The sequence below is a fragment of the Cryptomeria japonica genome, chromosome 2 (genome assembly GCF_030272615.1).
Source record: "Cryptomeria japonica chromosome 2, Sugi_1.0, whole genome shotgun sequence".
NCBI classification, from domain to species: domain Eukaryota; kingdom Viridiplantae; phylum Streptophyta; class Pinopsida; order Cupressales; family Cupressaceae; genus Cryptomeria; species Cryptomeria japonica.
In genome coordinates, this window is record NC_081406.1 from 469,581,980 (window position 1) to 469,599,048 (window position 17,069).

General features: G+C 35.4%; 1 protein-coding gene across 5 annotated transcripts in view; it reads left to right on the plus strand.

Moving 5' to 3' along the window:
- LOC131051852 (uncharacterized) overlaps nucleotides 1–17,069 on the plus strand; it is a 57,060-nt gene that overhangs the window by 25,072 nt on the left and 14,919 nt on the right. For all 5 annotated transcript variants that reach the window (XM_057986612.2, XM_057986660.2, XM_057986543.2 and 2 more), the window contains exons 12-13: nucleotides 8,506–8,559; nucleotides 9,163–9,243. In XM_057986612.2, the coding sequence (XP_057842595.1) occupies nucleotides 8,506–8,559; nucleotides 9,163–9,243 (135 nt within the window). The remainder of the gene's footprint in view (nucleotides 1–8,505; nucleotides 8,560–9,162; nucleotides 9,244–17,069) is intronic.

Here is a 17,069-nt window from a genome sequence, read left to right on the forward strand (position 1 = left end):
TCGGCTGCAAATAAAAAGAGAAGAACCGATTGACTCATCCATAAATGAGGTTTGTAAAAATCTCTATGAGGAATTTGATAAACATGCTACAAGGGATGAAGTGGTACCTATGAATGTTGAAAACATGTCACAAAGGTATGGCAACCATTCTGATTTTTATAACATCAGTCCTCCATATGAACACAATGATGATTCAAAGGTCATGGCATATGAGGAGGCAGTTGTAGGAGGGATTCCTACAGTTGGCACACAATATATGAGTGTTAAACAAGAGGGATGCAAGGGGAAAACAAGCCATAGCAGCCCTGACTTTTATGACAACAGTCTTGCTACTGAGCATAATCAAGATTTCGATGCTTTGGTGCATGAGGATGATGTATGTGAGGGGTCATCTCATGCAAACACTCATTGATTGGGTGTTATTGATGCTTTTGATATTGAAGATACATGTCATAATGAGTCTGATTAGAAGATGGGAACAAAACAGAAAATGTGCCTAATGGTGATGGTTTCGAGGAGAGTTTGATGGATGTGTGTGAGTCTATCTTGATAGGGGAGGTGTATGTTGAACTTGGCAAATCAGCAACCTATAGCATGCCATTCGAGCCACCCCACGAGGTTCATAACAAAGGTGATATAACTTCTCTTCCTCAAGATATGGCAGCCTTTGGTCAAGAAGAGAATAATGATTTGCATTCTAGACTTGTGTAATGTCCCCACTCTAGCAGATTGACCAAGTATATGTGCGTTAGCCTAGCTCTACATGGTCCCGAGGGCTAACGAAGGGTTTAAAGGGATCCTGGAGTGTTTTGGCCTAGTCATTTCCAGTTTGGGCCAAAACGAAGTTGATTTACTTAGTTTCAGGCATACTTACTATTTTTAGTAAGTTAGCAGGACACAACGGGGGCTAGTTTTGGTGATTGGATTTGATACTTTTTGGAGAGAGCTTTTCGACGAGCTATCACTCACGCTATTCGGAGTCCGATTGCTAATATATTTTAATGCCTGAAGTTTTATTAAAGTAACATTTAATTTAATTGTAAAATATTAAAGTGTTACTTTAATATTTATTTTATGGAGAGATGTGTAAATCAAAGGGGCAACCAAGGGAGACATAAGTGAATATTTTAATATGTTTTATATTGAACATGTTTTATCCCACATTGCTTGAGTGAGTTGGGTCGCCCCTTGGAGAAAGAATAAAAGGGAGTTTTTGTGGCTTCATTGGGGGGTGGAATATGAGAAGAATTTGGTGTGTGAGTTGCAGATCCGTTCTTGGCATTAGAGGACGTCTATCCTCTCTTGTGACATTCTAGACGTCATTCCCTTGGGGTTTGGCCTTTGGAATCCTTTGCTATCAGCTTCATTTACAGGCAGATTGGGTGCTTTTCCAGCTACAAGCAGCAGCATTATTTGGTTGCATTTCCAGCTACAGGCCGCGACACTATTCACGCGGGTACTATTCACGTGACACTATTCACGCGGGTACTATTCACGCGACACTATTCACGTGGGTACTATTCACGCGGCACTATTCCCGTGGGTACTATTAGGCCGCGACACTATTCACGTGGGTACTATTCACGCGACACTATTCACGCGGGTACTATTCACGCGGCACTATTCCCATGGGTACTATTCACCTGGCACTATTCACGCGGCACTATTCACCTGGCACTATTCATGTTACTGTAGCAGCAGAATTAGAAACTTTGGTTGGAACATTATGTCAAAATGCTGGAGTATTTAGTGAGTTGAAAATAACCTGCTATGTATTTGATTTTTGTTAATTCTGGAAATAATATTATAACAGCAGTAGTTCAATTTCCAGCTTGCCTATTATTGTAAATTCTTTTTAGTTCATGTTATGTGGTTTCATACCTGTGCAAAGACTTAAAAACAAAAAAAACATTGAAACATTAAACGGAGGAATAAGGAGTTGGCTGCAAACTGTTTGACTAAATTCCTATCAGCAGTGGGGTTAGTTTTTGGGCATTCTAGGGTGCCCACTACAACTTGAAGGTACACATGGTGCAATCATGGGTTATGATAATGTGAATAATACAATCCATCATAAATCAGATTTTGTGCATTTTGGGACAGCTGATATAGAGCAATCTTAGAGGATGAATGAAGGATGGTTGGCAAGAGCCAAGCAAGCCAAGTTGATAGCTTATCAGGCCAAGCTTGAACTTCAGCACATTCATGATACTCATCACCATATTGGTAAGGAGGAACACGAGCTATGTAATTCTGATTTTTTAGCTAATATTGGTTATTTTTTACATGGTGGTGATGGAATTGATAATGAGGCTCATAGTGGACCAGCCACTAATGAGTTATCCTTTATTGGCATAGAAGGTGTTCCCAATGCACCTTTCAAATTGTCACCTCTTTCATATGATAAGGCAGCGTTGTACTTATTGATTGGTGACTCAGTTTTCTTAGATTTGACAGTCGGCTATGAAGATCAGCATGTAAGGGACTTCATTTGTTACATGGCTCAACAAAACATTTACTTAGCAACCTTTAATGAAGGCACATTAATTTGTGGAAATATAGGTAAAGTTACAACAACTGTTTGGAGATCTTGGAAAAGTATTCAACACACTTTACTTGTTGGAAATTGGCTCATTGATGGATTCATATCAGCATTGATGGTTGGTAGTACTTGTGGCTTCAATTGGAGTGAAGTTCTTAGCTGGTTAGATGATGTTCAGGTTCATAGCAGCAGTATAATGAGTATTGACATGATGGATGGATATGACAGTGCAAAGATTTGCGATCCTGGTATTGACATGTGTGGTGTATTTCTTCAGTGGATCCATGATGAGTTGTTTCACTTTGGGTATAAAAATGTTTATATCAGAGTAGCGCAGCGGTTGGGTGAAACAACGTTTATCAGATTGATATGGGATCCAGTGAATTGGTTTTCAGCGTGCAGGTGCAGATTGCTTGAGGGCAAGCAATCTTCGGAAAGGGAAGATTGTAATGTCCCCTTTTCTAGGTGACATGAGATGAGCAGGGGTTGATCTACCATTCGAGTTCCCGTAGGTCAATGACATGGTTAGGGGACTCATTCTGAGGGTCATGGAGCTTTGCAGGGGCTCTGTGAGCCATTTTGGACCATCAGACGACAGTTCCTATTTTTTAGGGAGAACCGGCAGTTGATTGAATGACCACCTGGGGGACCAAGGAGTAGAGCAGGATCCTTTTGAGCAGTTACAGGCGTTTGGAGAGAGATTCCTATTTTTTAGGGTGATTCCCTACTTTTTAGGAGGTTGTGGTAGTTTCCATATTTGAGGTTCCACGGGACCATACCATGGTTTCAGTTTCAGGAAGATTGGGTGTGTTTCCTAGTTTCTAGGAGTATCCCTAGATTTTAGGGATGGGACTACCAGTTGGCCCATCTTGTCCGGCATTAGTCACAAATAGGTGACGAAGTCAGATTCATGTTTGGTTGGCTATTTTGGGCTATTATTGGATCTATGGAAATATTTTAATATATTTAAATATTTCCTAAGTTAGCGATTAAATAAATTAAAATAAGGCTATGTATATAGCCATTTCAGAGTAATAAGGGGTTTTTGGCTTCATCTGGTTTGATATGCCTATGTGTTATAGCTCATTGGAAAGGTCTTGAACTTTGCTACATGATTCTCACCTCCTGGAGTCTTTTTGGATGCTTGAAGCTATTTATTCGCAATAAAGTGATATTTTTCTATAGTTTGACCCCATAATTGGGAAAGTGTCACTTTAATTATAAAGCGCAAGCTTTATTATTCTTTAGGATTCGACTTGCAAAGGGAAAGGAGTTATAAGGAGATGAAAACCTAATTGATAGCATCTTTGATCATTTTGAAACTTGCGAATTTGGGAATTGCTCTGGAAGAGTGATTTTGGTTTGGGATGCAAACCCCAGTTCTGAGCTTGCTGGGACGTAGCCCTCAGCAGGAGTTGACAATGGATTTATCCAGGATTGCACAGAGATTGTCAGAGGTAGAAGACACATCTTCTTGTCCTGAAGATTCAACGTGCATATTGGGGGTTTCAACAGGGCGGTTGGTCTATTTCAGCTAGCATGTGATTTGCAGCAGCTTCCACGCCTCCTTTGCAACCACGCCTTGTTTGTATGTTGGCTTGAAGGGTTGTATTCATCTTATTTGGTCTTCCTTGTTCGTTGCCAGTAATATTCCTCCATCTGGCATCAATACAGATTGAGAACAACTCCAAATAAATGTATGGATTCTTGCTGAATACAAAACTAGGTTATTTGCCTGGTATGATTTGCAGTATTTTTAGATTGCTTAAGTGTTCTTACATATGAAGATTGTTTACTGTTTTATTTCACAGTTGTTGCTATTTATCAATTACTTTACTTATAACATCAAAACCCAAAGAGAAACAATCCCTTTCTGCAACTTCTGTCTATTCTATAAGATCACCGGAAAATTACAAAAATATAGTATGTTTAATTAAGAATTTACAGCAGCAACAACAAAAGGATCCATTTGGGATCTTTCATATCTAGGCACTCAATTGGTGCTCAAAATAGCATATAGAATTTTTTTAGCATTTATTCCAAAAATGATTTATTCAATCATTTTTCTTTTCTTTTGATTTGGAATACTGAGTGACATTGGAGAAGATGTTTCATCTTTTTCAGTAGCCAAATGAACTTTAGCTTCAAAATCTTATATTTCTATCATGGATGACTTCTGATTATATTTTCCTTCCTTTGTTGAAGTTGTACTATTCTCCCCTTCAAAGTTTCTTGCACCTGTTCTGTGCTATTGATACTTGGAATCACAATTTGCCCATTGTACTCTTTTGAAGGCATGGGGTAATGCTGATTTAGAGGAATATCTTCTATAATTTTTGGAGATGCGATGACATGAACATGAGTAGTCATGAGTCTCTTCTTGACAACAAGATTCATTGTTTCAGGTTTAGAATTCTCCTTGGATGATCTTGAAGCTGTCATCTTTCTCTTTTTGTCTTCTTAGATCCGAATTTATCTAGGCAATTTACCCTTAAATCTTCTATATTATGCTTTTGTGTGATGGTTGCTCCCAGTTTCTTGGTCGGCAATGCATTAGGATTAGAAAACTTGCTAATATGATTTCATCACCTTTATGCTAGATATCGCTTGCATCATTGCACTTATAATCGCCCAAAGAAAGTTTACCCCTAACTTGTGTCTCTTTTGACAATTCTCATGGACTATTGATACTTCCTGCAATATTCTCTTAAAAGATGCAATCACCAGGGAACTATGGAAGTTGATGTGGTTGAGCATCAAATCCATACACTGTGAGAAAGGAAAAAGTAGGGAATTGTATGAACTAATCAGCCCATTCTAAAATAATTAATTGTGCATAGTCTAGAATGTGTACATGGCTTTGGCTGCTCAAAACTTGTGTAATCTTCATTTTAAATACATCATTTACCCTTTTGAAATGTATTAATGCTTTCTTGTACACCAATTGTGAATACCACAAATAGAATCTTCCTTTGTTTTGTATCTTTTGAAGTCCTAGAAAAGTTTGTTTTTGCACAAGGGAATACATTAGGTATGATGTCATACGGAAAGTCTTTGTCTCAAAGAATTTGATGCGTTGAGAATAGATTGGGTCACTAATAAAGTGTCCACAATCATTGTAAGCTTTTCCTTACATATCAGGTTGATGATATAAAACATCAAGCTCTTGAAATCCTTGCTTCTTGCTGCCCCATTACTCTATTCAGCATGGTGATCATATTGGAGAGCTATTCCTTGAAGTCTTTACAGTATACAATTTTGGCAAATGATCACACCTTTGGTATGGTATGAGAAGCCACTTCTTATTTACGTCATTTTGACACTTTGAAACATTGTTTTCTCATTAGGAGTACACATTCTTTGAGATTCACAATCTAGGTTTCTCCGTAGAGTTGTATGTTAAAAGCAATCTCTATGGAGTCTGCATCTAAGAAATGCATGACCTTGTTGTTGGAAGAAATTATTTTACTTTGTGTTTGTATCGTAATGGCAAGCACAAGATATTACCAGATCTAAGAATAGTACAGTAATAGGGAATTCTGCTTCTTAAGAGTCTTCTTTCTACCAGTCTACAGGCTAGCTTGTCTTCAGTTCTGCCATGATCATCTGTCTTCAAATCAGTGATGCTGATGAGCTCTAATACAGTATCCTAGACATGAATATGACATGTGCAACTAGATCCTTCGGTTCTATAACTTCACACAATCCCATTATGCCAAACTGCTCTCCTTACTGTTATAATTCAGAATCTGAAAAATTTGAAGGTATGAACTTGCCAGTATAGTTGGAAAATAGATGCTTTCTGGGTACAACCACTTGTAACAGTCTTATAGGTATGAATTTGGATATTTGTGTCCCTGCAACAATTTGACATGCAAGGCTTTTTAAGAGTGGTCACTACAACAACCTGGAAAAATGAAAATTTGCAGGTACGGTTTGCAAGTAATGACTTTGAAGTTTGTAGTTTCTGTAGAAGACCAAAATTAGACGATTTTGTGATGTTAATTTGCTGTAACAGTGATTTTTCAAGGATTTTGCTGCTGGTATGGACTGATTTGGAAGTATTTTGCAGGCACAGTCACTAGTCAGACCTAGATATTATAATTTGGAGGCTGTATAATGGTTTTCATAGTCTAAAACAACAATAATCTATAGCTATAATCACTGGAGATTCTTAATGTCTTTGCCATTTTAAAGACATTGGCAGAGTTTTCAAGTCATTTTTACACTTTTATGAAACATGGTGGAACTTTGAGAGGGTAGTGCCACTCCAAAATGGGGCCTTAAGGACTGAATATCATGTATTTCTGACTTGCGTGCGATTCTGAAATGGCTTGTCCACCATTAAGTAGCACCTTGTTTAACTTATCTCCTCTTCAACACTAGGTGCACTTTCTTCATCACTTTGCCACCTCTCATCTTGCTTAGGTAGGATTTTGTGTTTTTCTAAAACTTGTCTTTATGTTTTATCTTGTGCTGACATTATGTTGGCATTACCACTCAGATAATGTATTGGAGGCCTTTTCTTAGCCATTTGCCAATCTTGTTTTCAGATTCAAGTATTTGGCATTACCTTTTTCTTCTTTCTATGTGAGTGCTACCATCAATCAGGAACTTCTTCATCTTCATTCAATATAGTTCATCCTTGAGAAATCTACAACCATTGTTAATTGGAAAATGGACCATGAGTTGATAATCTTGATTTATGAGCACAAAAGCATGTTTACTTCAACAAATTACTACGGTCAATATTAATGGAAAAGTGTTTGTAAAACAAAAAATAGAATACTCTCTCTTTTGTGGTTTTGTAGGTAGAACAAGCTAGACATGAATGTTGATGTCTCAACTATGAATGAGATGGCACACAACAAACATACATGAAAAATGTTGAACCAAGACCAAAAGTACTAGAGACACCCTCACGTATGTTGATATGAAATACCAATGTTAGGAAATGTGATTTTTTGGTTTAGTTACAAGTTACAACAATGTTTTAGATTTGAGTATTTTTGCCATCAAACATCCTTTAGGAGGAATCAAGGTTTGAAAGATCATGGATAATAGTGTATACCATTTTGGGCCCAAGTTTCTTCAGTTATTGCTAAAAATATCCAATAAAATAACTTTTCCAATGTAAAGTGTTTTTTGAAAATTTTAAATTTAATGAGCATGTCCTCAAATATTTAATGCTAAAACATGTGCATTTTATTGATTTTTGGGAATCTAAACTCTATTTTCCTTTTTCAAACACTTCATAGCTGAAGGCCACAAATTGCAAAGAGGTTGGACACAGTACTATTCTTTGTCCACTCATAAGTTGATCACCCACAATCAAAAAATAGCACTACACTTTAGGATTCATTTTTGTCTAGTGGATGAGACCCACCCCTATGCAACATCTCCACACAAACCTCTTATTTTCTTTCCTTTTACAATTCAATGACTAAAAGAAACCCCCTTAAATACAAGTTGACGACACTCCTTGCACTAGTGGAAATTTCATTATCTTGTAGTTTCTCTATAATGCCTGTAAGCATGTCTTTAACATGAACATTCCCGATTCTAATGAAATGCTCATCATCTTTCACTCCTCCAGAATGCCAACTGTAAACAATCCCATTTGCAACAAAATAGGAAGAGTACACAGTAACTCTTATAAATGTGTTGGTTACTGTGTAGTCTGCCACTTTACCTTATTTGGGATTGATTATGGAAATATGAAAGAACATTTTATAATGCTCCATGTGTGAGAATCACTAGTTTCCAGCATTTCTTTTGGGATGGAACTGGATTTTTTGGCAAAGATCATGTACTTTTATGGAATTTATTTGAAACCAATAAATTGCAAAACTTAATTTGCCATTGAAATTTGTGCTTGAATATTCTTAAATTTTTAGTGAATAAATATACTTGCATCTGCTGCCTGCATTATAATTTTTTAATTAACATTTTGGTTTTTGTAGAATGATTTGATCCATGGTTGGGGAATCGATATGAAGCTTGGCTATTGTGTACAGGTATAACAGTAAAGGGTTCTTTATTCTTTTATGTTCACTTTGTTTATGGGTTCCACTTTCCTTTGAGATAGGTCATGTCTATTCTCCACATTCTTATTTGGTCACAAGACTTGTCCATCGCATTCTTAAAATTTTGAAGAAAAATGACCTTTTACACATCACATGCTATTCTCTTTCTTTATTTCATTCTCTTTTAAATCCATTATTTTCCACCAAAAAAATACCTGGTTGAATTCTAATTGAGGTTATTGATGGTGTTGTACCATTTTGTTTTCTATGGACATCTTAAAGTTTAGGTAATACACAAAGCCCAAAGGTTTTCATTTATTTATTTGATAACCTCATCACATTACATTCATAGCCCTCAACATCTTTCCAAATATTTGATCTCTTTCCAATATGATGAAAGAGCAGCCTCTTTAGATCGTTGAGCATATGTTTATATTTTCGTTTTGTTTACCTCGGTGTAAAATATATGCTTCTAGTTTCCTTTGTACCAAACTATGTTGTTCAAAAGTTGCATTATGTCTAGACAAATAATGATGTTAAATTTTTGCTTTTGTTTCAAGAGGAATCTCACATGGTTTAGAATTGTGTTTTCAGGGAGACCGAAGCAAGAATGTTGGGGTGATTGATAGTGAATATATAGTACATCAAGCAATACCCTCTTTGGGAAATAATGATGTATGTCTATCAATCTAACATGGTGGTAATTTGATTTTTTACTATATTGTTATATAAGTTTATATCTATTTTATAATCTTGATACAAGTGACTTGCCCAATGATATGATGACAATCCTTTCACTTTTTGAAAATCTAGGCATGCATGCAAACCCTCTTATGGCCGCTCTAAAAACTAGACCCTTTCAACCCTGCTACTAAAATCCCATTTCTGTCCTATAGCACAATATTTCAAATGGATCCAATTGAACCAGGCTACAATTCTACGAGGCTACAGCCTACACCATAGCCCTGAAATTCCAAACTGTAGTCTCAAATGATTCAACTCCTTTGTGAGAGACAAGGATTCCTTCAATTCCACTTGTCCTCCCCCTTCCCTTCATTCATTCTCCATTGCCCCACAAAAATAAAAGGATGAAATGGAACCTTGCTTGATCCTTGGAGAAAAATTCTCCTCGCTATAGTCCATGTCTAGGTAAGACTACCAATTGCATCCAATGAATTCCTATGTCAAGGTGAGACTACCACTTGTAACCAATGGGTTCTAGCAAACCTATGCCTAAAAGAACATAGGGAACGCCATCCAAGACTAAATAGCCACTTACCCAAATCTTGGGGTGCTTATCTATGTATGGATTTGTACAAACCTCTCCCGAACAAACTGGTTGTGGATGTGGGCAATCATCAAATGGGAGTGACCCATAGATTATGAGAAGATCCCTTGTCAATTCATGATCTACCATGTAGTACATTTTTAGCATTTTAATTCACATCATTCAGTGTGACACAAAATGGAACATGCATAGTAAAACTATTCTTCAAATTATGAGGGGAAGATCCCTTTTTAGAAGTGAAGGAAGTGATAAGTTTCCTTACACTTTCAGTTTAAAATCCCTAGAACTTACATGATCTGAAGTACGCAATACAAACAAAATTACACTAAAAGCATGTTTTTAGTTCTCAGGCTAGGCACTAGGCGATTTCACGCTTCTGCATTGAACAAGAGCTTTTGCATTTTACAACTATTTACTTATGGTAAAAGATATAACACAGCTAATGAATGCATGCAACTTTTAGTTAAACGTAGAGACTAGAAATCAGAAGTAAAACTTAGTTGTATTGTGAAACAAACACAAACATGAAGGATTATTAATTAATTACGATGAACCACATACAAAGCTACAATACTTCCTATAATAAGATCTGGAACATTAAGATTGCATTAATAACTTGATTTTACCCAATTTACAAGGCAGTTGATTCAAAAAACAAATAATTCAATGAACAATATCATTAGCAACAAGTAGGAATAGACATTACTATTGAAAATTTAAGTGCAAATGGCATTTATAAGGATTTCAAAACTTAGCATGGAAAATAAAATAAAAGCTAACTGTAACTTCTATACTAAGAATAACATGCTTGCAATACAAACTTCATTATAAAATGTATCCACTGATACCAAGTCTAATTTAGGCAATCTTTAGTTAGGATCTTAAAAAGATTCTTACGATCTAATAATGGAATGAAGGATAAGAATTCAAATCTTTCATCTTTTGAAATAAGATATCTAAGAATAGGTCTCCAGAATAGATTTTCTCAAAAAAGCACAACCGACTAAAATTAGAGACAGCTAAAATTAGCTACTTAACAACCCTACTGAAAGATCTCAGTACTAAAGCAACTTTCTAGATGCTTTGAAAAAATTCATTTAATTTAGGTTCACCTAGTACATCCATTGAATCTATTTAAACAATTTGTTTGCAAATTTATTCTCAAAATCAATGTTGTCAATTCTGCTGATTTTTCTTCTTCTTTTTGGATGATCTATTTAAACAATTTGTTTGCAAATTCGTTCTCAAAAAACAATGTTGCCAATTCTGCTGATTTTTTTCTTCTTCTTGGATGATCTATTTAAACAATTTGTTTTGCAAATTTATTCTAAAAAATCAATGTTGTCAATTCTGCTGATTTTTCTTCTCCTCTTTGGATGTGAACAATAATTTTTGTTAAGTCATACATGTTGATTTTTTCCAAACTTCTCTCTGATCGATTGTTGAAATTCACTCTGTACATCATCCAATTAAATGTATGGCCCTGTTCATCAGCATACTTAATGGAATAGCAGTTACAATTCATAAACAAACTTTTCATTCTAAGATAATTTGTTCTTTTGTTCAATTAAAGTAGAAGCTTTCTCATTAGAAAACAGTAATGACCATTCCATGTGAACATCTGCCCTTCATGTACCTTATTCAATTTTAGGATGTTGTCATGTTTGAGTTTTTATGCAAGTTTTTCTATAGGAACAAAGTTTTTATGTCATACATCTCTCCATATCTACAATCTCTTGTCTAACCTTCTTCACTTTAGATATCAAAGCATACAAATGATCTAATAACCTTGTACCTTGGTGGCAGATATCTTCAAACCACTACTCCATGTCCTTTGCATGCATGACTAATTGATCTCGTCACTTTTTCTTCTTAGTAGACTCTAGAATTTGGGGTACAAACTCAGTAGGGATAGAAACTTGCTGGAAAAGACAAGTTACTATCCCTTGGAACTGTTTAAGGTTGCTTTGTTTTTGGTGACTTTAAGGACTTTTTCTTTGATATTCTCCATCACAAGTACAACCTCTAGCATGCTGATATCAGCATGATGTGTGATAATGTCCAAATTTGTTTTAGCCATTTCTAAATCAATGAGCTCAATATTTTTTGTACTCAACAGTATTTAATAGTAACTCTAAACTAAAGCACAATAAATCAATGGATGGGAGCTACTATAATACCTTGAGAATCCTTTTGTACATTCCTTTATGCTCTTGCTCCACAAATTACCCTAGGCCATACAAAGAAATATTTTAATAACTAGGTAAGTAGAAAATTTACTTTCCCACATTTTCCCAAAGAGTGAAAGAGCCAATAATAATATGCTTGGGCACATATGTGGCTCTAATATTCACACGCCAGCAAATTAAAGACATCCTACTTTGAGTGCCTGTCACTTCTATGACCAAAACAGCGTAGTTAATCTTGCCTCTTCTAGACTATACAATGTTTGTTCAAGCCAAAACATAAGTGCACGATACACATTATAACAAAGGTTTAATGAAAATTTAATAACTCCCTCACCACAGACCAAGTCCTCAACATCTTTTGCATTTAATTGGTTGTGCTGAAGTAAGTTGATAAAATAGTATGTACTCCAATTCCACTCGATAGAAGAACTCACAACCCTTTGAAATTGCTTGCACACTCAATACAAAATTTACAATTATAAAACATAAATTATAATATAAAGCAGCAAAATAGAAGTGAGAAGTTAAAAGATAAAAAAAATGCATACTTGAGATAGAATTTTTATTGTCATTTATGTATCACCATTCATGAACATCTTTCTTGTACTTTTATTAAAGAGCACAAACATCATGATTCCTTGAATATATAAAGTGGACAAATTCACTCAAGCACTTTGTATATCAACATTTGAAAATGTTTTTCTAAATGCAGTCTTGTACCCAATAGAAACATTTCATCTCTATATGGTGCCACCCTCCTTGGCAAGGAAACTATCTTTGTCGTATGATATTTTGGAGACAAAACAAATGTTAGGAGATGCAAGAGTGTGGTCATTTTGTTCCTGTGGTCATGAATATTTTTTTGCACTCCTTTGGAAAATACTTCAATGGGGTCATTCTCCTTGGATTCTATTATGGTCCTTATTTTTTCAACCATAGAGTCTATGCCATCATAAATTTCACTCAAACATGGTCAATTTGTATTCACACACTTAATTATATTCATTATGGGAAATGAAACAAAAAAACTATTCCAAACAAGCCCACTTCTTGCCATCTAGAATCAACGCTTTTACTTTTTGGGTTCTTTGTAAATGATTGCTTGCATACGCTTTAACTAATGTTGATGACCATGGCACTCAGTGGTGCTCTTGCACCTTTAAAAGTAATCTCAAGATGATTGCATGTGATGTGAATTGATTTTGTGATGCGAATCAAGTCTTGACAACCTAACATGGTTTAAAAATAAAGATAATTAAAAAATTAAAAGTAGATGACATATCAAAGAAATCTAAAATCATACTAAAAAATAAAACTACTTTCAACAACTCCAAATTGGAGAAGCTCTTGAAGATAGCTTGTGACATATGATAATTTTTCACAAACATTTGAGTCCATGGGCCTTTGTGTAGATCCCATTCAATCTCTATGCTAATCTTTTGCATTATCAAGTTGAGGGAGTGAAGACACATGGTGTCCAAAAATTATGCCCGCATGTACCCTTCACTACCAGTTGCCTTGCAATTTTTAGTGTTTTACATTATGAGTTGGACAATATTTTCAGAGCTCACCATCTTAATGGATTGTACAAGGTTATTGGAAATGAAGGTTGCATCCTTCACTTGTTCTTCAGAATCAATTGCCTTAAAAACATTCTCTCTTTTGGGGACACCACAATGACATCAACTTGTGGGCTATTTTTGCAATCCTTCCATCCAATTACAAATGATGGACACTCTTGTTTTAGGCCATGTATCTTTGATTACTCTAAATGGTGTCTCTATAGAATCTTTTTCTTTGGTTGATAAGGTGGTGCACACCTTTTCATACTTAAGATTAATGTCAATAGGTGTATCGGCAAATGTTATTACCATATCTCACCAATATGTGCTAATAATGTTGGAAAGAAGCCCATTGCTGTAAATGCAATGAGCAGTGTTTCTCATTTGCAACTTCCCTTGCCTCATTTTGAGGGCCTTTCACAATGGAAAGACAGTGATGGAATGAAAGGATATGGGTCGGCCATTATTGGTAAGCCATCGAGAGGTTTTTGTGATCCTTTCTTGGAGACAGGATGTACCCTTTCCTTTGCTTTGTTACTTATCATGTTGGCATCCTGTTGTTCTTTCATATATCCCATAATTATTTCTATTGGTAATTCTTTTTTATTTGGCTTGGGAAGAACTCTTATTCCTAAGCTATCATAGTGCATAGGCCGGTTTTCACTTGATTGTATGAGCCCTTATACTTAATCTCACATTGGCTACAACACCAACAATAGCCCCCACCTCTAGAAAGTTTAGTCATGTATGTATGTTGCCAAAGAGGTGATGCTGCATCAAATATGAATGAACTCTCTACCTTGGGGGCAACTGAACTAGAAATAGCAGCCATTCCATATGAATAACAAAACAATTTAAAACCCTACATTGTATTAACTTTTTTCTAAAAGTGGCACTATAGCCCTTATTTTATGTATAAAAGGTTTATAAAAACATTCAAAACATTTTTAAAAATAAACTCTACATTGGGGGCAATTGATCTAGAATGAGCAACCATTCCAAATGAATAACAAAACAATTGGAACACTTGGAAAAATTCAATATTTTTTGAAAAATACCTTTGATAGATAAATCTTGTAACTGCAATTCTTTCTCTTTGTAGTCTTAATCTTTGAAAAAATTATCAAGCCACCTTCAAGAATAAAAATGGTAGCTTGGTAGGAAAAAACTACTTTCGTAACTTTTGTTTGTGAAGTGAGGCAGAAATATTTGACTTTAGGCAAAAGAAGTGAATAATAATCACTTTAGGGTGAAATTAGGGTACTGTGTTTGTTTTAAAAGGTTAAAAAAATGTGTTTTTTTGTTGGTTGTAGTCTTGTGACTTCTAGGGTCTACTTGGGGTTGCCAAGGGTCTGCCTTGGGTACCTTGTGGGTCCTACATGGGACACCTAGGGTACTCTTGGCAAATCTCAAGCCATCTCAATTGAGAATCGAGACTCCATTTGGAATTTTAGGGTCCAAGGACCTTGCGAGGACTTGGTAACATAGGTTTTTATTGACACTCTCCAAAAAGTTTTGTAGCTCATACACAACATTTTCCTTTGTAGCTAAGTTGAAAATCATTAGGATGCTGTTATCTATAGCTGCAACAAATGATTTTGAAGTGGATTAGATTGATATGAAGACAACATTCTTGCATATGGAGATTTTTAGGAGGAAATTAGTTATTGCATATGTGGTATCAAAATTTTGATGCATAAGCATTGGAACTAAATTTTGGAAGGACTAATATTGATCATTGTGTGTATTGCACACAAGTTGGTGATTATGTTTTAATCATTTATTTTATATGTTGATGATATAACAATAAGGCATTGGTTAGGGAATGCAAGGCTCATTTGTCCAGTAGAACTAGAAAAAAGTTGTGGTTGACCTAGAAGTATCTTGAAACTATTTTGTGACGATTTGGCATGCATGGCAATAATCAATCGACAATAAGTCGAGTCTTGGAAAATGTCTTAAAAATTGTGGAGGCTTTGGAGGACATGTGTAATGTTCCATATGTAAGTGTGGTAGGAAGATTTATGTAATGGTTAGCCAAGGCTTGACTTTCCCAAGCAATGGGAGCTCTAAGTAGGTTAATGTCAAACCCTGACAAAACATTGTGAATCAGGTGAAAAGAGTTATTATGTTATTGAAAGAAATTCTAAATTATTGTTCATGCTTTCATGGTTCTAATGGTGTTGGCAAGGTGCTGAACATACAAGGGTTTGTTGATAATGATTAAGTTGGAGGTTTGGATAACTAGAAGTCAAATAGCAATTTTGTCTTTCCTATAGTTGGTGGAGTAGTAATTTGGATGAGTAAGTGGTAGTAGGCGGTTATGTTGTTCACAATTGAAGTAGAGTACATGGTTACAAAATATGCTTTCAAGGAAGTTGTATGATTACAAAGACTTTGTAATAGTATTGATTTTAGAATTATGTAGTGTTGGATTGTGACAATAAAAGTACAACTTGTCTAGCTAAAAATCCTATTTATCATACTATAATTAAATATGTGGATGCACAATATCATTTGTTTAGGGAGATAGTTGAGACAAGGAAAGTTCAGATGGAGGCTTGTCTAAGTTCGATGTCGCAATGGTTGCAACTACAAGTCATTTGGAGGAGAACTCATTGTTGCATCTTTGTCTAAGTAGTTGTTGGATGTATGTAGTAACTACCCTAATTTTTTTGGAAAATTTTCAACTAAATCAAAACTACAATGCGATGTCCTTTTCACTTTTCGATTAATCAAAGCAACATTGCAATGTCCATATCACTTTTTGATCAACCAGTTCTCGAGATGGGCAAGGTGAGAGCATAGGCTCTATAGGACCACATCCAATTAGCTAAAATGCAGCAACATGAAGTGATCTAATCAACTAAACACACGAGGTGGCAGAGCCAGCTAGGTCTCTTCTTCTACAGCGGTGTGCTTGATGCAATAAGTGAAAGGAAACCATTCTATGCTTATTTAGCCAAGTGTGCAATTACAATAAGCAATCATTTCTCGCTTATTCAACAGAGTGCGATTACAACAAGCATAGTCACTTCTCACTTAGTCAACGAAGTGAAATTACTCAAGCATAGTCACTTCTCATTTATTCAACGTAGTGCAATTGCACAAGCACAATCATTTCTCACTTATTCAATGGAGTGCAATTACAACAAGATGCAATTATGAAACCATTGGCGGTACTATCATCCAAGGCATTCTAAGAAATTAAATGCATTCCGTCAATATAGAAATGAGATATACTATCACGATTATGCGCACACACACACATATATATATATATGTATATATATATATACATATACGTATATATATGTATACATATACATATATATACATATATACATATATATGTACATGTATATACATACATACATACATACATAAATACATACATATATATACACACACACACATACATATGTATACATGTATACACATACATTTATATATATGTGTATA